Here is a 22,482-nt window from a genome sequence, read left to right as displayed (position 1 = left end):
ATCAGAGTAAGCGTGTTTCTGTGCTTGTGGTCTTCTGCGCTTACCATGCTCTTATGTTCCAGCTGTACACAGCAAGAAGTCTTGTTGCTTCCTGGGACCTTTGTCTAGGGGAACATATTTTCTTTACAAGGTGATTCTTACATTTCCCTTCATGACTTGCCCAGGTGAACAACCTCCGCTCGAAGGTGTCTCAATTTGCCATCAGCACTCTTGGAGAGCTCTTCAGGACCATGAAGAAGCACATGGACCATGAGGTGGATGGGATTGCTCAGGTCTTGCTCCAGAGGATGGGGGACTCCAGCAAGTTCATTCAGAAAGCAGCCGACCAATCCCTGGATATCATGGTGAAGAGTGTGACTGCTGCACGAGCAATGACTGCTCTCATGGCTAGTGGAGTCCAGTATGTTGTTCTTCTCTTAGTGATATCCTTCCCCTTAAATTGTGTGGGCAGAGGGAAGGGATGGGAGGCAGAAGGGGAAGGGATGGGAGGCAGAAGGGGAATGATGGGAGGGAAGGGTCCTTTCTCCTGCATCTTCTGTGAACTCAGCACTTAGATTCTCTGATCAACCTTGCTCCTTTCTTCTTGACATCTACTTCTGTCCTACTACAGCCTATTTTTCCTCAGTCAACACTGCCTAGACGTGGTGAATGATGGGGAAGTGAAAGTCCCTGCAAAGGGTGGTGACATAGCCTGTGGCTTTGCGGGAAGAGGGACAGTGGCAATTCCAGCAGTGAGCGCCCTTTGATATTTCACAACGCTAACCACAGAGGCACTGGGAAAACCCATGCATCATCATTATGCAATTAACTTGAGAAATGAGGAGGCTAATTGCTGGGACATGGAGCAGATCAGGGAGAACCTGCTGGGTGCGGCACAGTTTGCACAGCAGGCGCAGCTCCTGATGAGAGGAGTCTGTCTGACTGTGGTGCCCTTAGAGCTCCACTTTCTATACAGATTCACGCTGCATGTTCGCCTTGAGATGGTGAGTCACTTTACAGGCGCCTTCACAGGCCGACTCCCATGGGACAGCTGAAGCAAATGCTGCTTTAAAATATTCGTGCTGTGCTTGATAGTTTCAGACACGCACCCTCTAGAAAGGACAACCTGGCTAAAATGACTGCTATCCTTTTGAAAAGGGTAGAACACTCAAATGTACCTCTTGCCAAGCCTGAAAGAACAAACTGGCTGCATTGCTGGATATTCTGCAGCTTCATACCCCACAGGGTTTTCAGCCCCATTTTTTTTTTTTCAAGGGTCTTCAGATTTTGGAGATAAACAGGTGGAATAAGCTTCAATCCTGCTGCAGCTCTGTCTGTGTAGTGGGAGCCCTCTGACGAGTCAGCATGAATTATCTTTCATTTCCCTCTTTGTCAGAGTTAATTTGGGAAAAGAAATTGAGTATCAGATAGTCCAGGGAGATTGAATTCCTCCCTCTTCCTTGCAGGTAGTCCCTCTGTACGATGCCAATTTTGGTTTTATCTGAGGACAGGATCTTCTACAGGTGGCTAAAAGTGCAGGGAGAACAGACGGCTCCTTCCCCCAGCAATGAGGGGGAGCATGCTATGGCTGAGGCCTGTGCTTCTGGCCCTCCTTTTTCCTCTGCTCCACTGTCTGTTCTCTTGTTTCCAGGCACTGCAACGTCTTGGTGCGGAGGTGTGCGGCCAAACACCTACTGACTGCGGTGGAGCGAATTGGAGCTGGGAAGCTCCTGTCGGGTGCACGTGACAGGACTGAGCTGCTGGTGTGCACAGTGGTGAGGTTTGCTCAGGACTGTCACCCGGACACAAGGTGATGATCTTCATTTCACCTCCTAAAATATGAAAACTGTTTGATATCTGTCAGGAAATGACTGTACTGGATAAGATGAGGTTGTCCAGCAAGGAGGACCATTGCCAAATTCCTGTGACTTGAATGATTCTTTATGCAGATCAGCTGAGCTCAGATTACTCAGTCAAACAATTTTGCTTGGTCTTATGTGCACAATGCAAAGCTGAAGCGTTGGCTGATGTTCATCGCTGAAGGATCCCAAGCATTTATTTCTGATAAGGTTAAGACTGTCCTAGAAAAATTCCAGCTGTCTTTAACCAACGTATTCAGTCTTTCTACCCCCTTTCTGCAGATTTAGTTACCGATGATAGTCACAAATTGTTCTTGCCAATCATTGTATGATGTTGTCATCTTGTGGCTGAATGACCTCCAAATTTCTTCTTTAAGATAGGTGTAGTTTCATAGTAGCAAAACCAAACCAAAAATCCCTATTTTGATTATTAAATTCCCATTAATAGATGGCAAGAACACATGAGCAACCAGTTGCCTGTGTGCATACATGTAGTATAGAATAATAAATAGTAAGCATGAGGTGATTTGCCCTGGCTTTTCTGCCAGTTAAAGGAAGATAAATTACAATTTCAGAGTGAAATTGAATTTTCCTGTTGCCCTGTGTTCTCCACTTTCCTCTTGTGGTCAGCTGGCAGCATTGTGCAGTGACTCCAAGTGAAGGCAAATAATCTCTCTTTGCTGAATAGGTAATAACCTTCTCATGAAGGTATTGCACAATGATGAATTTAAAATACCAGCTTATTCTCTTAACACGTTTCCTTTGTTTATTCCCAAGGGAGAAAAGACAGTAATAGTCTGTATTCATTTCTCTCTTTCCTGTGTTAGGTCTTATGGTCGGAAGATGCTGACTATATTGATGAGTCATAAAAATTTTGATACGTATTTGAAACAGTCTGTCCCCTCACGTGACTTGATAGATGTTATGGCAAGACTTAAGCAGAAAGTAAGTGCTTGGCAGGAGAAATGTCTCCTTTATGTAAGTGCTGACATCGCTAATATGAGATTAAATGTACCTAATCTGAATATACCAATCTCACTCTTCTTCCACTGAATCATTTTGCTTCTGGGAATGAACTGTTGATCCTCAGCCTGTTTATCTGCAGACAGTGAAGGAAGTAGTATCATTAGAAATAAAGTGGGTGTATTTTGAATATCAGCCACAAACAGGAAAGGGAAGTAGGAGAAAATGGTTTTACCTTCAAGCATAAAAAAACCAACACTACACCCTCCCCAAATGAAGCAAGGCAGTGAGAATAGTGCTTCTGATAAGCTAATAGAGTCTTAGCAACAAAGAAGTAGTAGTGCCAAGAAAATTTCCAAATATACAAAAGATGCACAAGGCAATCACAGTTAGTACATCTATTGTCTGTATTCTGGCAACACTGCCCTGCTGTCACGCACTGTGGAGCTGGAAGAAGCTTTATGAATTCAGCATCCAGTGGAAAATCAACCCTTTTTTTTCCATTCCTCTCCATTCACATTCGAGAAAGGAATGTGCCTTTGTGCAGGAACAGGGAGAGTGAGTGAGAACCAAATCCACTTGCAACGCAATGGGCCACCCTCCAGACAGTCCAAAGGTTTCTCGCTATTCCCTTTCAGGAGGCTTGTTCCCCACCAGTTCGCATTATTCCCATTTGTGCTCAAGACTCATGAATTCAGGATTTTACACGGCTGCCCATTATGGTAGCACCAAAGCCTTGGGTTATTGAAAACAAATAGTAGACATCACCGAATCTCTGACCTGTCTCCCTGTCTAAGTTACGAAGTGTTTTCCTAAGCCTTTCTTGGTAGCAGTGGTCCTGGTTATAACTTGTGTTTTAAACAAGTAATTTCTTGTTTTATCTTCTATAAATTCATGGGTTTTTATATATATGTAGGGCGGAGAAGACCATAAATGTGACCTTCCATCTGTGAAGGCCCCCAGGAAGTCTAGGAAGAGCAGCTTGATGACGGCCCAGCAAAACCTGTCTTCTAATGAAAGGTACTGAGCACTTGTGTTATATCTGACAAAGCACATGACAAGCTTTACATGTCTCTTCCTCAGTAAAATCTGGTGGAGAGGAGCTGTGCCAGAGATTGCTTCCTTGCCCTACAAATCTTTGTCCCAATCCAGTGTCAGGGGAGGTTTCGATATGATCCCAAGAGTGAGATTAAGACACAAACGAGGTCACATGCTGTACACCCAAACCATTTCTATTAGTGAAGAGTGGTAGCGATAGGACAGAATGGAAGGAAAAGACAGAAATCAGGCAAGCATCTGGAATAGAGTTGCAAGAATAGTCACCACCGTGTACCCAGCGGTGTCCCGTTGGTCCTCAGTCTTCAGTTCTTCGGTGGTGGGTGCGCACGCAGCAGAGTTTTCTGTTGCCTTTGAAGTTCATCGTCTCAGATGATTAGCATATCTGCCCACCTTTAGTTTTTCCTCTGGTCCCACAGGTTTTTGCTGACTTTATGCTTCATGGGCATGAAATGCTCGCCTCTTATCAGTCCGTTAGCAATGCATGCATGGTGTCTGGCGTAAACAATAGAGTCACAAATGGCTACAGGATGGAGTCAGTGATAAACATTTGGTGTCTCCCCCTTTGAGGCTTATGTAAGGAGTTTGACAATGCAACTGCAAGGGAGTGGGGGGTGCATCCTTCGATACACTCCTGCTTCCTTGGGTGACGTTCCTTAGACTAATCCAAAGGCCGCAGCTTGTCCTTGAGGTTTGCACAGACTCAAGCAAGCTTTGAGACAGTCATTTGACATTTCAGAGTCTCACAATCTTCTAGGATAAAAAATGTCTACTTCTGCATTAGGCTGAACACAAGTTGTCTGGCTTTCCACAAAAAGTGAGAGAGAGGAAGAGACAGCCACTGATTGCAGCTCAGAAGATCCAATGCAGTGGCCAGCACAGTGTTGTGGAGGCTGTGAGAGGGTCACGTCTGTCCTCTTTGACTTGGGACAAGTAATTTCAATCAGGCTGTTCTTACCTGAGTGGAGTCTTTTTTAGATGGGTGGTTTCATGAGAAGTCCCAGTCTAGAACAAAGATGCCATTCCCCAAAGTAGCACTTTCCATGCATGTGGCTTGCCTTGGCTGAATCATGGCTTTGTGACCCTCAAACAGTACCAGCAAGACAATTCCTGAGTAGTTCTGGTCAAAAGACATCTCAACGTGGACTTTTTCTGTAGCTATTCATGTCATTCAGACCCATTACTAGTTGTCTGGTGGACAGCATGTTTTTTTCCCCTGTGCTGCAATCAGCATTCAAGATAGGAATGTGGTACTTGCTGTCTGCCCATGTCAGAGGGAGATCTACTTGTACCTGTTCTCCTCTGATAACAGAGTGGATTTATTTAGCTCTGTTGCACTCAGTGGTGGCAGGAAGGTGACCACATGCCTCACTAGCATAGTTGGGATCTCCCCATGCTCATGTCAGAGAGAGGTTGATCCAAGAGAATTGTTCCCACTGGGTTTGTTAAGCTGTGGATACAGTACCTGGGGAAGCAATAATGTGAGCGTAGTGGTGGGATGTCTGGCTTCTATTTTTATCTCTGTGTTGTGGTTTAACCCCAACTAAGCCCCACACAGCCATCCGCTCACTCCCCCCCAGGTGGGATGGGGAAGAGAATCAGAAGGTTAAAAGAGAAAACTTGTGAGTTGGGATACAGACAGTTTAATAGGTAAAGCAAAAGCTGCACGTGCAAGCAAAGAAAAAAAAGGAATTCATTCACTGGTTCCCATCGACAGGCAGGTGCTCAGCCATCCCCAGCAAAGCAGGGCTCCATCATGTGTAACAGTTACTTGGGAAGACAAAACACCATCACTTCAAACGTCCCCTCCTTCCTCCTTCTTCCCACTGGCTTATATGCTGAGCGTGATGCCATATGGTGTGGGACATCCCTGTGGTCAGTTGGGGTCAGCTGTCCCAGCTGTGTCCCCTCCGCACTTCTTGTGTACCCCCAGCCTGCTCTCTGGCAGGGTGGGGTGAGAAGCAGAAAAGGCCTTGACTCTGTTAAGCACTGCTCAGCAATAGCAAAAACATCCCTGAATTATCAACACTGGTTTCAGCACAAATCCAAAACACAGCCCCATACTAGCTACTATGAAGAAAATTAATTCTATCCCAGCCAAACCCAGCACGTACTCTTACTGATCCTCTGGATCCTTTCAGATATGGCCCTTAATCTCTCAGGGCAGGATTCATCTGTTCAGATGCATCTGAGCTGTTTATCCAGATTCCCATACCTGTTGTAGAGAGACTTCTCCAGAGTAACTAATTTCCTTATAATACAGACACCTCCCATAAGATGAGGCATTTAAACTTTGAAGTGGTGCCTATTTTTCCCCACAAAGGGATGCTAGATGAGTACCTGGGAAGACATCTGAAGACAAATGAGATGAATCCCATCCTCGGTGCCTTGGTTTCTCTGAGTAAGCACTAGCAATAATGTTACTTGCAGATTACCTCCCGTAATGATTGTCATGAGATCAAGTTGTTTTTCAGGTCAGGATGTAGCTGAGATCACATCATTAGGAGGTCTTCTTGAGATATTTTCCTCACAAATAACTGAAGATATTATCAAAAGGTTTTCCCTTGTTTTTCAGTTTGAGGTCTCACTCTGATGTACTCAGTTTACCCCATCAGACAGTAGGTCGCACGTCTCTTCGGGCTGTGGAAGAAGCTGACCAGCTCAATGAGCTTTGCAATCTCCTGACAGCCAAGGACTTTCAGGCACGAAGGGAGGGAGTGGTGCTCCTCCTAGATCACTGCAAAAGCAGCCCCCGGTTCGTCTCCACTAACATTTTCCAGGTATGTAGAGCCTCTCTATTGCTCCTTTCCTGTTAGCTCCCTTCCCAAGCCTGTACCAGTAAAGTTAACTCAGTGTGTCTTGGCACTACATGTTGCTTGGGACAGGCTGGTCCCTTCTTACCCAGAATAATTTAATTCAACTCCAGGCTTCAGGGCAATGAATTTCAGTCCAGATGGCAGGTGCCTATTGGTGCTGTTCATGAGATGATGACAGAATGTACTGTTGCTGTAGCTTCTGCTGTCTCCTACAACCAGTTAGATTGAAATAAAGGAAATCCAGCCTCTGAAAGCTTGGCAATTATTCTCTAGAACTAAAATGGGTTGGGATGGGGGATAGAACTATCAGGGTGGGTTGATGTAAAAAAAAAAATATTTGTTTTTAAAGGATGCTCCTGTAAACTTTATCTTGTCTTGTGCAGACACAACTCTGCCTATTGAGTTCTGTCCTCATCCCTTTCCTGCTTGGGATTGTTATTCTTCCTGGGGGTCCTTTTTTCTCTTTGGAAAGAGGAGGAAAATGGCTAGAGACAGATCTTCTCTTCCTTCTTCTCCTAGCAGCTGCTTTTTTCCCCTTTTTCAGGAAATGGTGCCTGATAATGTGGCTGCCAAGGGACTGAACCTGCTCTAATGAGAACTGCACAGCCCATTAAACTTCAGAAGTCTACCTGTTAGCTAGGCAAATGGTCTAGATCCTGAAGAGTTCATCAGAGCCCTGCACTCCTCCAGATGCAGGTTCTGAGACAGATAAAACAAAACTTGGATCTCATCCAGCCACAGTTTTGGCAAAATCAAAACTATCCTCAGTACTTGAGACAATTTTATAGGAAGCTGGGCATCAGAAATACCTGGTTTCATACCTCTATACCAAAGATACTATTTTGCATTATTAAAATGGGATTAATTTAGTGATTTATAGGTAAAGAGAAACACCACATGAACTATCCTGTCCCCACCCAAACCTCTTAATAAAAGATGAAAATCTTTTCAACCAGCATGAGGTTGTGCAACCACTACAGGAGAACAATGAAATCGTGCTGGCAAGCGCTGACCTGACAGAAAGGATTACATTCATCTTTTGCATTGCTGGGTACTTGTTTCTACATCCTTTCTTGAAACAAAGACTTTCATGTCGTTTGTTTTCTTAACAGATTTTTGATGTTTTTGTCCTGAGACTTCAGGATTGCAACAAGAAAGTGAACCAGCAGGCGCTGGAGGTGCTGGCTTTGATAATACCCGTGCTCAAAGATGCCTTACACCCAGTGCTATTCTCTCTGGTATCAGCAGTCATCGACAACCTGAACTCCAAGCACTCGGGGATTTATGCTGCAGCTGTGAAAGCACTGGAAGCAGCCATTGCTCACCTAGGTAAGGCTGACCTCTGACATTGGCTCTCCTCAACTGCAGCTTTCTCCACCTTGGAGTTAAGTGAACACTGAGTCTGTTGATAGCTGTTGTCATCTGTGGAAGTATCCAGCTGCTGCAAGATGATTATGAAGTCCTGCCTGCATTCTCTCTATCCCAATCTGTTGTACGATGTTGTGATGTGCGGCTGAATGGATGCTGCTTATCACCTGGATCATGTGTCTGATTATTAATTCAGTAGAGAGGACATTATAGGGATTATTTTAAGTTCCTGCCAGAAGAGCTTGAGGGAAGTGACTAACATCAGTCATGATTATTTTTCTTCCTTCCTCCTGGGAAACTGCATGCATTTTGTTTTTATTGAATTGGATTTCTATGATGTGCTTTCTATTAAGTTTATATCCACGAAAACAAGATGAAAGGAATGTGCTTTTTCCTTGGAACGCATGGTGGGAAGGGTGGTGGAGGTTCTTTGCTCTTGCTGGACTTTGTTCCACACCGTGGCAGTGGCAGCTCTCCTGAGCAGATGCGTCTGGCCCCTGCTGACCTCAATATGAAAAGTTTTGAACTCAGTTACTAATTTTGCAGTTTTAGGTAGCAGTTTAGCCATGTAAAGCCCAAATGAAGATGTCCTTTGGAATTCAAAGATTGAGACCTTGAATGCTGTTATGAAAGATCATAGCAGAGATCAGATGAAGGATGAAATGCTTGTTCCATAGTCAGCCTGGAGGTCTCCACGTGTGTGGGGTTAGAAATGCCTTGACTTCCTTCTTCCAGAAGTGTAAGCAGCCCATTATCATCCCCTTTTCAGGATGCTTGAGCATGGGGCCACATATATACCTGCTGATGTAAAATATGTACCTGCAGTAGGGACAGGGTGAGGTCCCGATCTGCCCTGTGTCCTGAACCATGTCTTCTGCTGCCTGCCAGGGGCATGCTAAAGCTCTTGGGGATCGTCAGGCTTGCTTTGGCTGGGAGCACCTACCCTGCAGAGTGCACCTCCAGCCCATCCCCTATGGCTGTCCAAAAGCTATGTGTTTGCATGCCTTGGACTGGTAAATACAGTGGCATGTTCCTTCATGGGTAGTACTACAGAAGTCTACGCTGGTGTCTTCATAGTTCACCAAAAGAGTTTTTTAACAGCTACTTTTTGGTCAGTGTATTTGGAATTGTTCCCTTGTGATCTGCTCTAGAAACTGATTGTACGCATGTGGGTAGGATGTATTTCTTAGAAGCTATCCTGAAGTCAGCTCCCTGCTTTCCCTCACCTGCCACAGGTTTCAATTTGCCTTGATTTGGAGGCAGTAACCTAAAAAGAAGGGAGTCAGAAAAGCAGAAATGAAAGAACAGGAGTAAACTAGAACGGGATTATACTAAGATTTTTTTCTCTCACACCAGTTTTATGGTTGATATTGATGATTCACAACAGTGAGTACAGAAGGGTCTGATGGGGTTGGTTGCAGCCAGGGGACACGGTTGAAAACCGGACCCAAGTGTGTAGCAAGTGGTGTTCTCTGTGACTCGTAGGTTATTCTTAGGCACTTTGTTTTAGGCAGCTGGATCCCCTGGAGAATCCAGCTGCAAGGATGTAGTGGAGAGGTGTTGACATTCACTGGTTTTCTTTTTGCACACATTTCCATTGTGTAGGGAGACTCAGACTGCTCTGTGTAGCTTGCTGGAGGTGTTTACGTCTGCCCACTGAAACCCCAGTGAAGTGTTTAACGTTTGGTGAGAGGAATCCAGGCCTGAATTTCCCTTTTGATCTTCTGGTGTAGATTCAGCAGCACACTGGCAATACTTGTGTTACCACTGTCATCGCTGCAGCTGTGACCAGAAGTTTGTGGTCCCTGGGGCTCTTCATGTGCTGTTTACTCCAGCTCTGACTTCTGTTGAAATGTGAGATGAGAGCTGGTGTGTGCATACCTAGGCATGCAAGGAATTTGGTTTTGGAAAGATGAATGCCATCAGTAGAAGTGTTCACCAGGAGTGTTTTTACACTGATTAAGATCTACTATAGACAAGCAGGTTCCACATGAAGTGTTTGGGTTCTATGGTTGATGACAGGTTTGCGACTCACTCATGTCATTTATGCCATATTTCAAAGGACCTGAATTCCTGCCAGCTGTAACTGGTGAGCTGGGTAACCAGCAACTGTGGTGATGCAGTCCTTATGCACCAGTTCCCAGACAGGCTTGACTGTGTGCCAGCGTTTCCCCAAAGTCCCAGGAGCCTTCGGCTCTACGCTGCTTGTCTGCTTTGGTGCAGAAGGAGCTGAACAATAAATCCTGGAGTACAACTTTGCTAGAATTCAGGGACGAAGGGATTTTTGGAGGTTGTTTGGCCCCAATTTGACTTCCCAAATGAACTGCTTTGCTGTTGGAGTGAAGGGACACTGACCCATCAGAGCTTCTGCAGAACTGCTTTCTGGAAGGCTTTACATTACAGGCATTAGCTGGTCCCATCTATTTCCCACCTTTCTTCTTTGTCTTCTTTTGATAAAAGGGAATTTATGATTTGCCAAGTTCATTTCTTTAGAACAAACAGGTATAAATCCAGCTGTAAATGATGGCTTGTTCCACATGTTGTTCTGCATGGGGCAAGATTGCTATAGCCAATAACTACATAGCCAAGGTCTGCTGTAAATTCCCTTGCCACGCAGATTTATGTCAGCTGTGAAAATGCAGCACTGGGTGAATATGCCTGAAAAATTTAGTGTTGAAGAGGCAGGTCTTAAAGGGGAATGAACAACTTCCTCCACACCAGCTGCTTTGTGAACTCAGTGAATTTGCTGACCCACCGCCTTTCCGTGTCCCAAGTATAGGTTTGTTCCCAATCATGAAGCGGGGAGAAGGGTGTGAGATCTGTACTGCTTTTGGCCCTTACCCATTTTTTGTGGTGCCTGGTAGAAGGTTGGGGAAAAGTTGCAGAATCCTGCTAACAGAGGTTGTGGCAAACAGATCCCTTCAGGGTTTTGTATGGAGCTTTCTGTCATTCCCTTCTCACCAATTCTGAGAGAGCACTGTAAATTTTCCGTGCTGGTAGATGTCAGAACAGGAGCAAGGCACATCTGTCTCGCATCACACTGCCTTTACCCAGAGACACGTTCAAGCAAACAAGGTGGGATAGATTTTTTTGGTTCTGCTCATTTTTGTGAATGTTTGCAAAAATTCAAACAGGCAGCTGAATCTCAAATAATTCAAAATTCAGTTAGTGGTGGAAAGAAGGCTCTACTGGAAAAATGCACAAGCGAAACCTTCCCACATGCTTTAAAATTGTCTGCCTTTACAATTGAAAATCAAGTGGCAAATGACAAAACCCCCCCAGAACTCTAAAGGATTGTGCAACGCTCGTAGCTTAGAATAAGTGAGCGCAATATCTTGTCCCGTTGCTCCACTGAGTTTCATAGCTAAGAGCCCAGCTATTGCTTTGAGACTGGGTTGTCATGCCTCAGATTCTGAGGCTTCCTCATTTATCACCTTTAATCATCCATGCAAAAATGCAAGCTGATTAGAAAATGCCTTGATCACTTGATGTAAAAACAAAACCAAAAACCCAAAACAAAACCCCCCATCCCCAAGACCAAAATTCTACCTACAAACACACTAATTTGCTTCCAAATAACTCCTGAATAATTTGTTTAGCTTGACTGTGACATTGGCTTGAATGTCTGCAGCTGAAGGCCACACACATTCCTTAGCTGTGACTTGGGAACCTATTCCCACTCAAGGGAGCCACCTTGTAGATGGGGGCAAATCAGCAAATCAAGCCCAACTGCAATGGGACCATGACGTAGATCTTGCTCTGCTCTGACATCTGTCTTACCCTGTTCTCTGTCATGAGAGAAATGCCCTTCAGATGGCCACTGCCTGACGCCAGGGTGCAGAATCAGGCCAGCAGCCCGAGTAGCTCCCGGAGGAACCAGCCCTCTACAAGAGGGGAAGGATGTTTCTCCTGTAGGTGTTAAGGTAGCAAAGAGGGGGACACAGTGAAAGTGAGAGTGTGGAGAAGCAGATTCTTCTTTTGCTTTTATTGCAAATGCTGGGCTGCCTGTCCTGTAGCCAGCAGGTTTAGCTACTATGTAGCGCAGAGAATTAAAGCTGAGTTAATAAGAATTGAACTGCCTGCTGCCTTGTTTTCTCTAACAGCCATTAAAAGCTGCTCTGTCTTTAGGTCTCTCAAGGCAGCGAAAGTAATGGTTGGGTAAATTTGTTATTGACTCGAGCTTTACTGTTTCAAAATGCATGGGGCATTTGAAACCCTTAAATTGAAAGGTCAATAGTGCCTATAGATTCCTAAAAACCAAGTAAACAAATAGTTCTCCCTCACCCGCCCAAAACCCAAGTGTTCCCCTGAAAATCTGTGTAGATCCTGATATTAACGATTAATTAACATTTTGTGCTCCTTCAAGATCTCCAGATGTCAGGGTGTTTTTTTCAAAGCAGCAGCTGCAAGGTAACTTTCTGGGGAGGAACAGCAAGTATGAAACTGTGTCTGCCAATGCTGCAAGTGTGTGAAGCAAAAAGTGAAGTGTTTAAAAAGGTGAATGAGAAGAGGGTAATTACCAAAGCAGAAGCTTAATTAGGATAGCGGGATCACTTCTTTACTGCATGCTTGCAAGAAGATCATTAGGGTCTTCCTTTTTATATCTCATGCAGAAAGGAGCACTTAATAGCACAGTGCTACTTAAAACCACTTTGGGATTTGTCTCTGTAGCGGTTCACAAAGAAGTAGGTTGCTCGCTTTATCGGTGCCACTCCTGGTGACACTGCGAGGTATCGTAGCGCATCCCACGTGCGTTCTGCCTCCAAGAAAAGCTTTGCTTGGCTTATCGAAGCAGTAAGACGGGAGGCTTGCAGACCAATCCGGGCAACAGTTCATAAATTCAAACAAGACCCCAAATCAACAACAGGCAGCATAGGAAAACTAAAATACATATGATAGTCAAGTATTGGAAAATGAGTTTGTTTTCCAGTCTCTCTGCCAAGATCTGATTTGAGAGATGTTACAGGAGCCCCTGAGAGTGGATGGTGTTGGCAATAAGCAGTAATTCTCTGTTGTAAGAGTAACTTGGGAGTCTTGTCCATAGATCCCAACAGGTAACTTAAATCTTTAACACCAGCTTATCTTTAAAGTGTGAATGGATGTGTGGACTTCTGAGCCTTCTCACCCTTCTCCTTAGAGGAGGGAGGAGGTCACTTCTGCAAAGCTCCGGGACACAAAACCTTTTCACTGCTTACTTGGGACTTAAATTTTGAGGGTCCTGATGTGAAATGTTTAACATAGCTCCTTGTACAGCGGCCAACTTTGTATTTACAAATGTGAAATGAAAGCTTTTCTTTTTGAATTTAAAATCCCCCCAAGTAAAGCTGGAAGGAGAGAAGAAGAAAAGAACTCAGAAAATGATTGAAATTTACTTTATTTTACAAAATGCAGTTACCTCTGCCCTTCCCCCTCCCCCTTTCTTTTTTTTCTTATAACCTCAGCAGTGTGAGCAGAAAGAAATGTTTCTCTTTCAGATAACAGACTGATGCTGCAAGCTTTTGGCCACCGAGTGCGTTTCCTCAGCGGCCAGGCTCTGCTGGATGTCACAGAACATCTCTCAGGTATTGCCTGCTTCAGCTAATCTCCACTTCTAAATGAAGAAGTCTTCAGAGGGAACATTTAGAGGGAAAGCCTCTGAATAGACGGTGCAGTAGCTCATCAAACACTGGAAGGTTCTGAGCTTGTCTCTCCTGTGAGATACACGTAATAGGTGTATTTGGCAGGGGTTTGCCTGGCTGCTGCAGAGGTGTGCAGCATGTGAGATGAGGACAGCACTCGGGCTCCGGCGCTGAGCTCTCACTGGGGCATCTCAGGAGCTGCCTCCAGGAAAAAGAGGGGCTAAAAATACCCTGGCTGGCTCCTCTCTTTGAAGGACAGTACCGTAAATGTCGTGGACCTGGAAGAGGTCCCTTTTCTAACGTGAACAACCATCCTTCAGAAAAAATTGTGGTCACTGGTATTTCTGACAATCAGTTTGGTTTGTCATCACGGGATTCTCATTTTTCTGTCGGAAACTTTTGACGCTGAGTTCTGCAGAGCCTGGGGGTCATAGCGTAGGTGAAAACTCAACACACATGTTACAGGGAAGGATTTTGCGCAAGGCAGAATTTGGGGACGGAGGGGCAGAAGCCCAACCCATTTAGCCCAACCCACTGAGGCTCCCTGCCCGTGTTGCAGATATGACATTGGACTCCGAGCATTTCAGGGTGTGCAAACAGTCTATTTCTATATCAGTGGTGCCCGACACACTACAAAGGCAGCTGATAATTGATTTAGAATAGTAGCTTGCTATGTCAGCAATAGCCAGGGAATGGAAAAAATGATAATCTCAATATATACTAGAAAAGACTATTTATACCCTTGCTTCAGTTAGGGCTGAATCCACTGCTAATTATGCCAGCATCTTTTAATCCAAGGTTTAATACACTTTGCTTCTTCATTATGAATCTCAAAAGGGCATGCTTAGCCATAGCGAATGTGGAAGGGCCTTTAAAGATCATTTGCATAAAGTAAATCTCCATAAACATCGAATTAGTTTTACAGTTATTTTAATCTTTTTTCAAATAAAGCATCTGAACATAAATTGGGACTGCTTTAGAGGGAGCAGATGTTCTCTCTACGATTTACTGGAAACAGAGAGCTCTTTCTCTTCTGAAGCTCCATAGTGACCTCTGTGTTTAATAGCATTTAAACTCAAATTAACTCCCATTTTAAAATAGGTACCATAACCCTTCTTAGCAGAATTGTTTTTAGGTACTTTCAGGAGCTGTTTAAATGTTGATGACTTATGCTAGATTAACAGCATAGAGAAAATTGCGGTCCTTCCACTACAGAATAAGAAATGGTTACTTTATAACAGAATCACATTAACATTTTGTCCCGATCCAATATCGGGGCGCGTTCTTAAACGATCCCAAGAGCGAGATTAAGACACAAACGAGGTCAGATGCCGTACAATCTTGTGAACTTTATTTTCTATATCAACTGATAACAGCGATAGGACAGAGAGAAAAGGAAAGAGAAAGTCAGAATCCCTAAGCCAGAAAAACGGTAGAGATGCAGCTAATTACCGCCACCACCAGGGATCCAACGATGTTCCGTAGACTCGGCCTCGGTGCAGGTGGTGGTGCTCCAAGCTCTGCCGAGGTCCCAGCTCCAAGTAACAGGTGTCGAAGAAGGTCCACCAAGAGAGGAGTACGCAGTCCTTTTATTGTCCCAGTCCCCACGATTTCTCCGAAGAGTCCGCCCATTTCCACGGAGCTCATTGTAATATGTGCCGCCCCGTGGTCCTCCATACGCGCATGCCCAGGTGTTCATGCTGGCGGGGGGGGTCGACCTGCGGTGCCTTCAGCCTTTGCACGTCTTCCTCGCCCCGATTTCCTCTTCACCTGGCTCGCGCGCAGGTACAGCTTGGCAGGCACTGCCAAGGCTGTCGTTGTTCTTGCTTTGAGCGGATGTCATGGTTTCAACCAGGACTCTGCGTCTCCTCCAAAGCGTCCTTCTTCAGAGCAACAGGATGCTGAGGCCAAGAAGTGGTAGTCGTGAAGGCAATGTTGAGACAAACAAAGTCTAACACAGTTCCTTACACATTTCCACTGAAAAGAAAATAAGAACTCTGTCTCCAGACCATTTCAGATTTTGATCTCTCAGCAAAATCTGCCGTGCAAGGAGCCTATTGGTCGTAAATTTTTGTTTGTATTCAATATAGTTCAGTTCAGAAAATGAGCTGAGAGCAGACTTCAGAGAGAATGAGAGGGAACGCTTGGTTTTTGTTAGATTTCAGCTCCCTGCGTAAGATTTTTTTCTATCTCTATATCCCTATTTCAGGGAACATTGTGAGGGTAAATGCCATTAAAATTGCGAGATGTCCAAATGCCATGGCAATGGGGTCTGGGTAATTATCTAAGACATCCTGATGTTTGAAACAGCTGTTCATTAGAAACCACCAAGTATGAAGGGAAAAAAACTCAGGTTAGACCATTGTGCCAAAGACATCAGTTAGTCACTGATGTTTCTAATAAAACTGTCAAGTGGCACACATCTTTTGTGGGCTGGAGTTCTGAAGTGTGTTATTACACTGCCGTTTACTGTGTGCCACTGAGCAAAGGGAACTGCCAGATTAGACTGTTGGCATTTTTCATCAAAGGTCACCAAAAGAGTAATCATCCTTTTTATTAGAAATCTTTCAATTACCTCTCTAAGCTGCATTTCAGAATCTTCAGCAGCTGGTTTAGACAACTTCTGAATGGAAGTAAACAGCGATTTGACATTTTTGTCATTTGTAATGCAGAAGTGGATAGTGAAATGATTTACAAAATGTGTGTGATTCACTTTACTAAGTCTGTCACGGATGCAAAGCCTCTGATTTGGAAAAATTAAAGGTCCTCAGCAGTTGGTTGTTCTGTTCAGTGGATGATCAGCCACTGTTGCCTGTTTCTGGATCATCGGGCTCTTTGTGCTTGCTGATATTAGCCAGAAAAGGCTTCCAAGAGCCAAAAATAAAGGTAGGTTCTTGTTTGCATTAAGGTTGTTAAGAAGCTTATCTCTCTCACTTGGCAGTGCTCGTGGCATCTCTTTATCCCTCGAAACCCCAAGCTGTCAAGCACTATGCCCTGCCCATACTCTGGTTCTTTCTGGGAAACAGAGCCCTGCCTGTCAGAAGCAGCAATGTCAGGGCTGTGGTTGCCAAGCTTGCAAAGACCCTCAACCAAGTGATGGGCTTGAGCCTGAGGGACCACGCCGCCACTCAGCCTCAGCATGTGGCGAAGAACCTCTGGAACGTTTTGGGCCTGAATATCGGGTGAAGACTTGGTGTGCTCCAGGGAGCAGATGGAGAGATGCTGACTGGAACAGGTGGAGGCAAAGGTGGACTTGGTGGCGGCATTGGTTTTAGTCTGTGTGTTTGAAGAACGGGAGTAACCCTACAGAGTTTATAGGTACAGTTGTACATAGTATATTTTGAAAAATAAATAAAAGGAAGTATTTTTCAAAAGTTTTAAGAGTTCATGTTCTCTAAGAAACTTCCATAGATACCAGAAAAATAAAAGCCTGTGTGTAAATGCAATTTGTAACTGTAAAAAGGAAAAGAATATATTTATATTTATATACTTAGAAAGTAAGAGATGCACATATATATATATATTTACTTATGAAGTAAGAGATAGGCTTTGGAAGCACAGGGGCTATAGGATTAGACGTCTTGATTTGTGAAGCAAAGAATGAGAGACCAGGACCTGCTAGCCCCTCTGGGGGGAGGGGGTTATAGGAGGATGTGCAGCTCACTGTGTGTGCCAGTGTATGCCATAGGTGCCAAGCTACCAGGTGGCCCCTTTACAAGTCTCTGGTAGCTGCTGGTGCAATGACAGATACCTGAGATGTGCAGATCAAGCTCACGACAGCAGAAATCTCCCCCTTTTTCCCATTTCAGGGGATGCATCTTGTCTGTAGTCCCCTGTGCTCCCTCATGCAATGGACTGATGTGATGAGGTGGTCAGTGCCATTCGACTGCCTCCCAGCACCCTGGGGCACCCCTGGGGAGGTGCAGGAGAGGGGCTCGGGGTAGGGGGCTGTGCCACCTTGCAGGGAGTGCTGGGTGACACACGGGGTGCTGGGCAGTGAGTGGGCTGAGGGTGTCCTACAGAAGCTGGGGAGAGGTAAGCTGTGGGCAGGCATCATTTTTAAAAATATATACATTTTCTAAATATCTTTTTTTCCATCTTTTGAGAATTGAAGGGTTTGCCTTGTATGCAGACCAATAAAGCACTTCTGAACCTGAGATTCAGGAAACTGAGGAAGGAATGTGCCAGTCCTTCACCATAAAAGGTTTGGAAGCACAACGGGAGAAATGATGAGAGAAGAGAGGAAGGGCTGAAAGCAACAGAGGCTGATGCATCTGTATAATCAGATATGAAAACAGAGCAGCCCGATCTATGTTATATAATTCTCAATATACTGGCAGAGTTTTTGAAAGAAAGAAAAATGGAAGCTTTGGGGAGAAGAAAAAATAGGAAAATAATGGCATGAAACACACTGGGCCCATGGAAAGTTAGAAGAGCCTTGACAGGTTCTTGACAAGTACAAGGACCTTATATGAAGCTGGGAGGCCAAAAAATACTTCAGGGAGATCTGCCCATCACAGGGGTCTTACATTTATTTGCTGCATAGTTTGGTATGTCTAAAGCTATACAGGACTCCAACTTGCAGGATACTATTGTTGCATTGGGTCACCTCTTAAGGAATCCCTTTTTAATACAGTACTAAGGTGGTGAAATTATTTAGTAGACTATTCTAAAATGTTTTTTTGCTGATGTTTTTTGTTTTTAACTCCCAACTTTTGGTAGCAAGGAGCAGTCAAGAACTCATCTCTATGAAGTCTTGGCGTGTGATCTAGGCCAGGGACATGGCTTTGAAACACTGGTATCTCTGGAGATCCTGCAGAGCCTGGTGGAAGCCACAGTCCCTGCAGATCTGCTGGAGTATTTTGGAGTTTAGCATCTTGAGAAATTTTTCTAACACCTTACCAGAAACAGGAACAGCCTGGTAGGATGCAGTAGCATCGTTTTGCAGGCATGACAGGGTTCCAGAGAGTACATGTGTGCGCCCAAATGCTAAGGGTGAGATGCTGTAGAACGTTAGAGGGTGGCTGAGTTTAAATAGTAGATCTTGAACTATGTCACTTCATTAAGCACCTGCACTTTGCTTCTGCTCAAGATCTATTTTAACAGGCACATAATTTTTCTTGTTAGGTGGTTGGCATCTCTAGAGGGCCTCCTGGGTTTGCTTTCTCTACCTCAAAAGTTGTTCTTGCTGTTTCCCTCCTCTGCAGATCCCTCCCTCTGAAGCCCTGTAAACGCTGCTCTGCACAGGCTGCTTTTGCTGGGCTGAATAAAAGCTCTTTGATTTTACTTTCTCCTTGTCTGTGTTTGGGCCCTTGGGAATGTGGGGGGAAGCTTCTGCACTTGGGAGAAAAAAAACTTTTGTGCACATCATATGAGGTCTCCCAGAACCTGTTTTTATGCGTTTAGTTGTAGTACTTGCAAAGTAGGTTTGAAAAGTAACCCATGTAAACCGGTTCCTTAATTCTCTTTTAACCTCGAGTGGTGCTTTCATGCATAGTGTTCCCCACAGTCAATGAGAACAAAGCATTGCCTGCTGGTACCTATTTTCTGTCTAGATGTTTTATTTTTTCAACTCTCCAGATGAGACAGTTTCCCCATGAGAGGGGCACTCCTACCACAGCAAGATCAAATCTAGCTGATGGTGTGACTGCAGTGACAAGCAGAGGGGTTAATGGGGAGGAGTTAATTCAGCTCAGGTGAGCTCTCCTGCCACATGTTTGGACAGGAACACATCTCAAGTTATTAAGAAGCTACCAAGGTTTTTGGGTGATACAAACAAAAGGCAAAGCAGTGTTGGACCTTCTTCCAGGATGGTAAGAATTTAAATATTTAATTTTTCTAACTTATTTTTATTATAACTTTAATACAGAAGTCTTACCAGAGAGGATACTGTAAGCTGCACTTGCAGGGTCAGTTTAACTCATTTAATTATTGCATTTAATGTGCAGTGTAGCTGCTAACCCACAGAAGTTAGTATAGCAAAAGGAATGTATACCAGTCTTGTACATTGGCTTACTCTTACCCTACATCCTGCCAGAGCCCTAAGACAGACCCAGGCTCTCACAAATGGTTCCTCCTGCTTGCTGAAGGTAAGAGTTGTCATCAAGGGAAGGTGGGGGATAAAAGTTGACATGACTTCTATCATAAAGGAGTGAAGAAAGCTCATGTTCCCCCCACAGGGTAGGAAGAAGGTGGTCTTGTGCCATCATCCTGTTCAAGGGGGCATTAGAGCTCTGAAGAGTCATGAGCAGAGAGACTGGTGCTATGTAGTCTGAACCCAGTCTGCAAAATTCATCATTTCCTCAAATGGGCATTTTCTTCTCACCAAGAGTCAAAGCACGTGCTTGGTGTCACAGCTCGTCTGCTCTTCAGAGTGCTTGTGCCATGCAAATGGGTTAGCTGTACCCTGAATCTCCCTGTGAAAATGTAACTGCAAACCTCTTCAGGAATGTAAATGCATGAACTTGAGAGTGTCAATAAGACTTTGGGGATGGGCATGGTATGGAAAAATGAATGGCAAATAGGGAGGGAGGACAAGGAAAGAAGGATGAACCTGAAGTCTGGTGTGGAGGCTGAAGGTTCTTGTTGTAAATAATGTTGGTGCTGCTGTGAGAGGTGGGGCGGAGAATTAAAGAAAGCACATGAAGGGACCTGCTTTTGCAGAGATGCAGCTGGGTCAGGGAGTGTAATAGGGTGATTCTGGTAGAATTTGCTCTTGCCAAGGTTAAAGGTGGACTTGGGAATCAGCTGCTGAAGTCTCTCTCTCAAGCAGAGGGAGGGGGGCTGCTCTGAGGTGGCTATTTTAATCCTTGTTAAATAGTGATGATGGGAATAAAAGTGGTTGCATTGATACCAAATCTCTGACAGCTGACACTGAATCCTGATACTGCCTTTGATATGGGCAGAGGTGAGAAGACCACTCTAGTTAAAATTAGAGTTGACCTGAACCTTTAAGCCTCCCCTCTGCCTTGGTATCTTTAGCTGAAAAAAACAGTAACTCTGTTTGGCCAACAAACTGCCCCTGTGTATCCTTAAAATCCCCCCGATAGTTTTCAAATGCAGTTGGCAGTGGTAAAGGAGCTTGTAAAGCCTCTCTCTGCTAATAGCTGTGCCCTGAATAAATGAAGGCTGTGCTACTTTCACAGCCCTTTAGGGTGTTTCACCTCCTCTGCATTTGAGAGCAGAACATAAAAACTCTGTCCCCTTTGGAGGCTGTGGTGAAGGCTGCAGGATGCACAGGTCTGTCACTGCCTGCTGCTGGGTCCTGGAAAGGACGTATGTGCCCAGTGGCCAGCACTGCAGTTAAGCCCAAGCTCTCAGGCACAGCCTGAAGTTTCACGTCCCTTGTGATTCAACTCCTGCTGCTCCAGCTTCTCTACAGACGCGTGCACATCTATACACACACGTCTATGCACGGAGACACTTCCTCTACACAATAGTCCTCCTCTGTGTATACTGTCAGTATGTATAATATATTAGGCTGTAAAACTGCTCGCTGTTGACACATTTCTGTCAGTGCAAATAGTAGTACTTGTTATTTCGAGTAATGAAAATGGCTGTGGATATGATTGTGACAGTACTAGGATTTCTATTGCTTTGACTGCTGTATTATTCTGCAGTTTTTTATTTTCAGTATCGCCCAGTGCAAACAAAACATGCTCCTGTTTCCCCAGGGAACAGCCGTCCTCTGGCTAAACCAGCCCGATGGCTCTGGTGGGTGCCCTTGGAGGCTGGGCCTCTGCAGCTGTGGGCTCCCACTACACAGTCTGGCAGCTGCTGCAGGTACTGCTGTTCCATTCTCCAGTGATCCTGCAATTAATGCTCCATTCGAAGGTCATGGTAACAGCATGTCCCAATTCTGGTCCTGCCTGGGGCTGATAGTAGTTCACATTTTACACCTGTAGGAAGCTTTTTTTTTTTTTCAAACTTACAGATTGCTCTTGTCCCAGTAAATGTTGGCCTAAAATCTTCCTCAATGCAATTCCAATAAGGAATAAATCTGTCCCACCATATCCTTGCCTCACTGGCCCTCTCCTCCTCTTTGTCTTTTGCTGTGGTTTCTTTGTGTCATCTGCTGCTGCTATTGATTATTTGGCATTACAATGGTGCCATTTATTTACATGTTTGGGGGACGATGTACCCAAAAGGTCCTGTATAGAATAAAGTTTCCTAACTAGATGTATTCTGTGCTCACAATAGACCTGAACAAAGAAAACTTGGCCCAAATCCCAAAGCTTTGCACATTTGCAATCTCAGTAATTTCTGGCACATAGCCGTCTTCAATCACAATTTTTCATGTAAGAAGAGGAAACGTATTTCACTGGGAAAAGATGCACTGCTTTTGAAAAGACATATAGATATATATCTATTTACCCAGGACAGCAGTCAAGTAGTGTTGTTTGTAACTTGTTTGCAGAAGGACGAGTTGACCGTGAGGCCAATAACAGGTGAGAAGGGTTTCTCTAATCTATTTATATGCCAGCCTGGGTGCCATTCAGCCCAGAGAAATGTGGTAATTTATTGCCGTGGGTCAGCGCTTGCCAACGTAATGAATTCCTGTGTAGCTGGAACAAGCACTTCTGGGTTCAGCTTCAACTCTTGGTGGACTGCGTGATCATCGACAATGCTGCCTTTTAAGAAAGTATTTAACAGTTTCATTTCATAATCATTTGAATCTTTTAAGCTTACGTTTTAATTTGTGTCTGCCATTATTCCTCTGCCTTAGGGAAAAACACTTCACAGCCCAGTGCAAACTGTAACATTTTGACAGCAAATTCTGCATGGTTGCCAGTTTCTGATGTTACAAAAGAAAATGCATGTGTG

General features: G+C 44.5%; 1 protein-coding gene across 1 annotated transcript in view; it reads left to right on the top strand.

Moving 5' to 3' along the window:
* LOC141941654 (TOG array regulator of axonemal microtubules protein 2-like) overlaps positions 1-17,036 on the top strand; it is a 41,186-nt gene extending 24,150 nt beyond the window's left edge. Inside the window, 8 exon segments of the mRNA XM_074864624.1 lie at positions 165-400; positions 1,631-1,789; positions 2,666-2,783; positions 3,718-3,821; positions 6,433-6,637; positions 7,786-8,002; positions 13,516-13,602; positions 16,601-17,036. Of these exon segments, the coding sequence (XP_074720725.1) occupies positions 165-400; positions 1,631-1,789; positions 2,666-2,783; positions 3,718-3,821; positions 6,433-6,637; positions 7,786-8,002; positions 13,516-13,602; positions 16,601-16,845 (1,371 nt within the window). The 3' untranslated portion in view covers positions 16,846-17,036.
* Positions 17,037-22,482: the final 5,446 nt, after the last annotated feature.

Source organism: Strix uralensis, chromosome 3 (assembly GCF_047716275.1).
Source record: "Strix uralensis isolate ZFMK-TIS-50842 chromosome 3, bStrUra1, whole genome shotgun sequence".
Taxonomy (NCBI): domain Eukaryota; kingdom Metazoa; phylum Chordata; class Aves; order Strigiformes; family Strigidae; genus Strix; species Strix uralensis.
The sequence above is the reverse complement of the archived record's forward strand: the minus strand, read 5'-3'. Positions and strand labels throughout refer to the sequence as shown.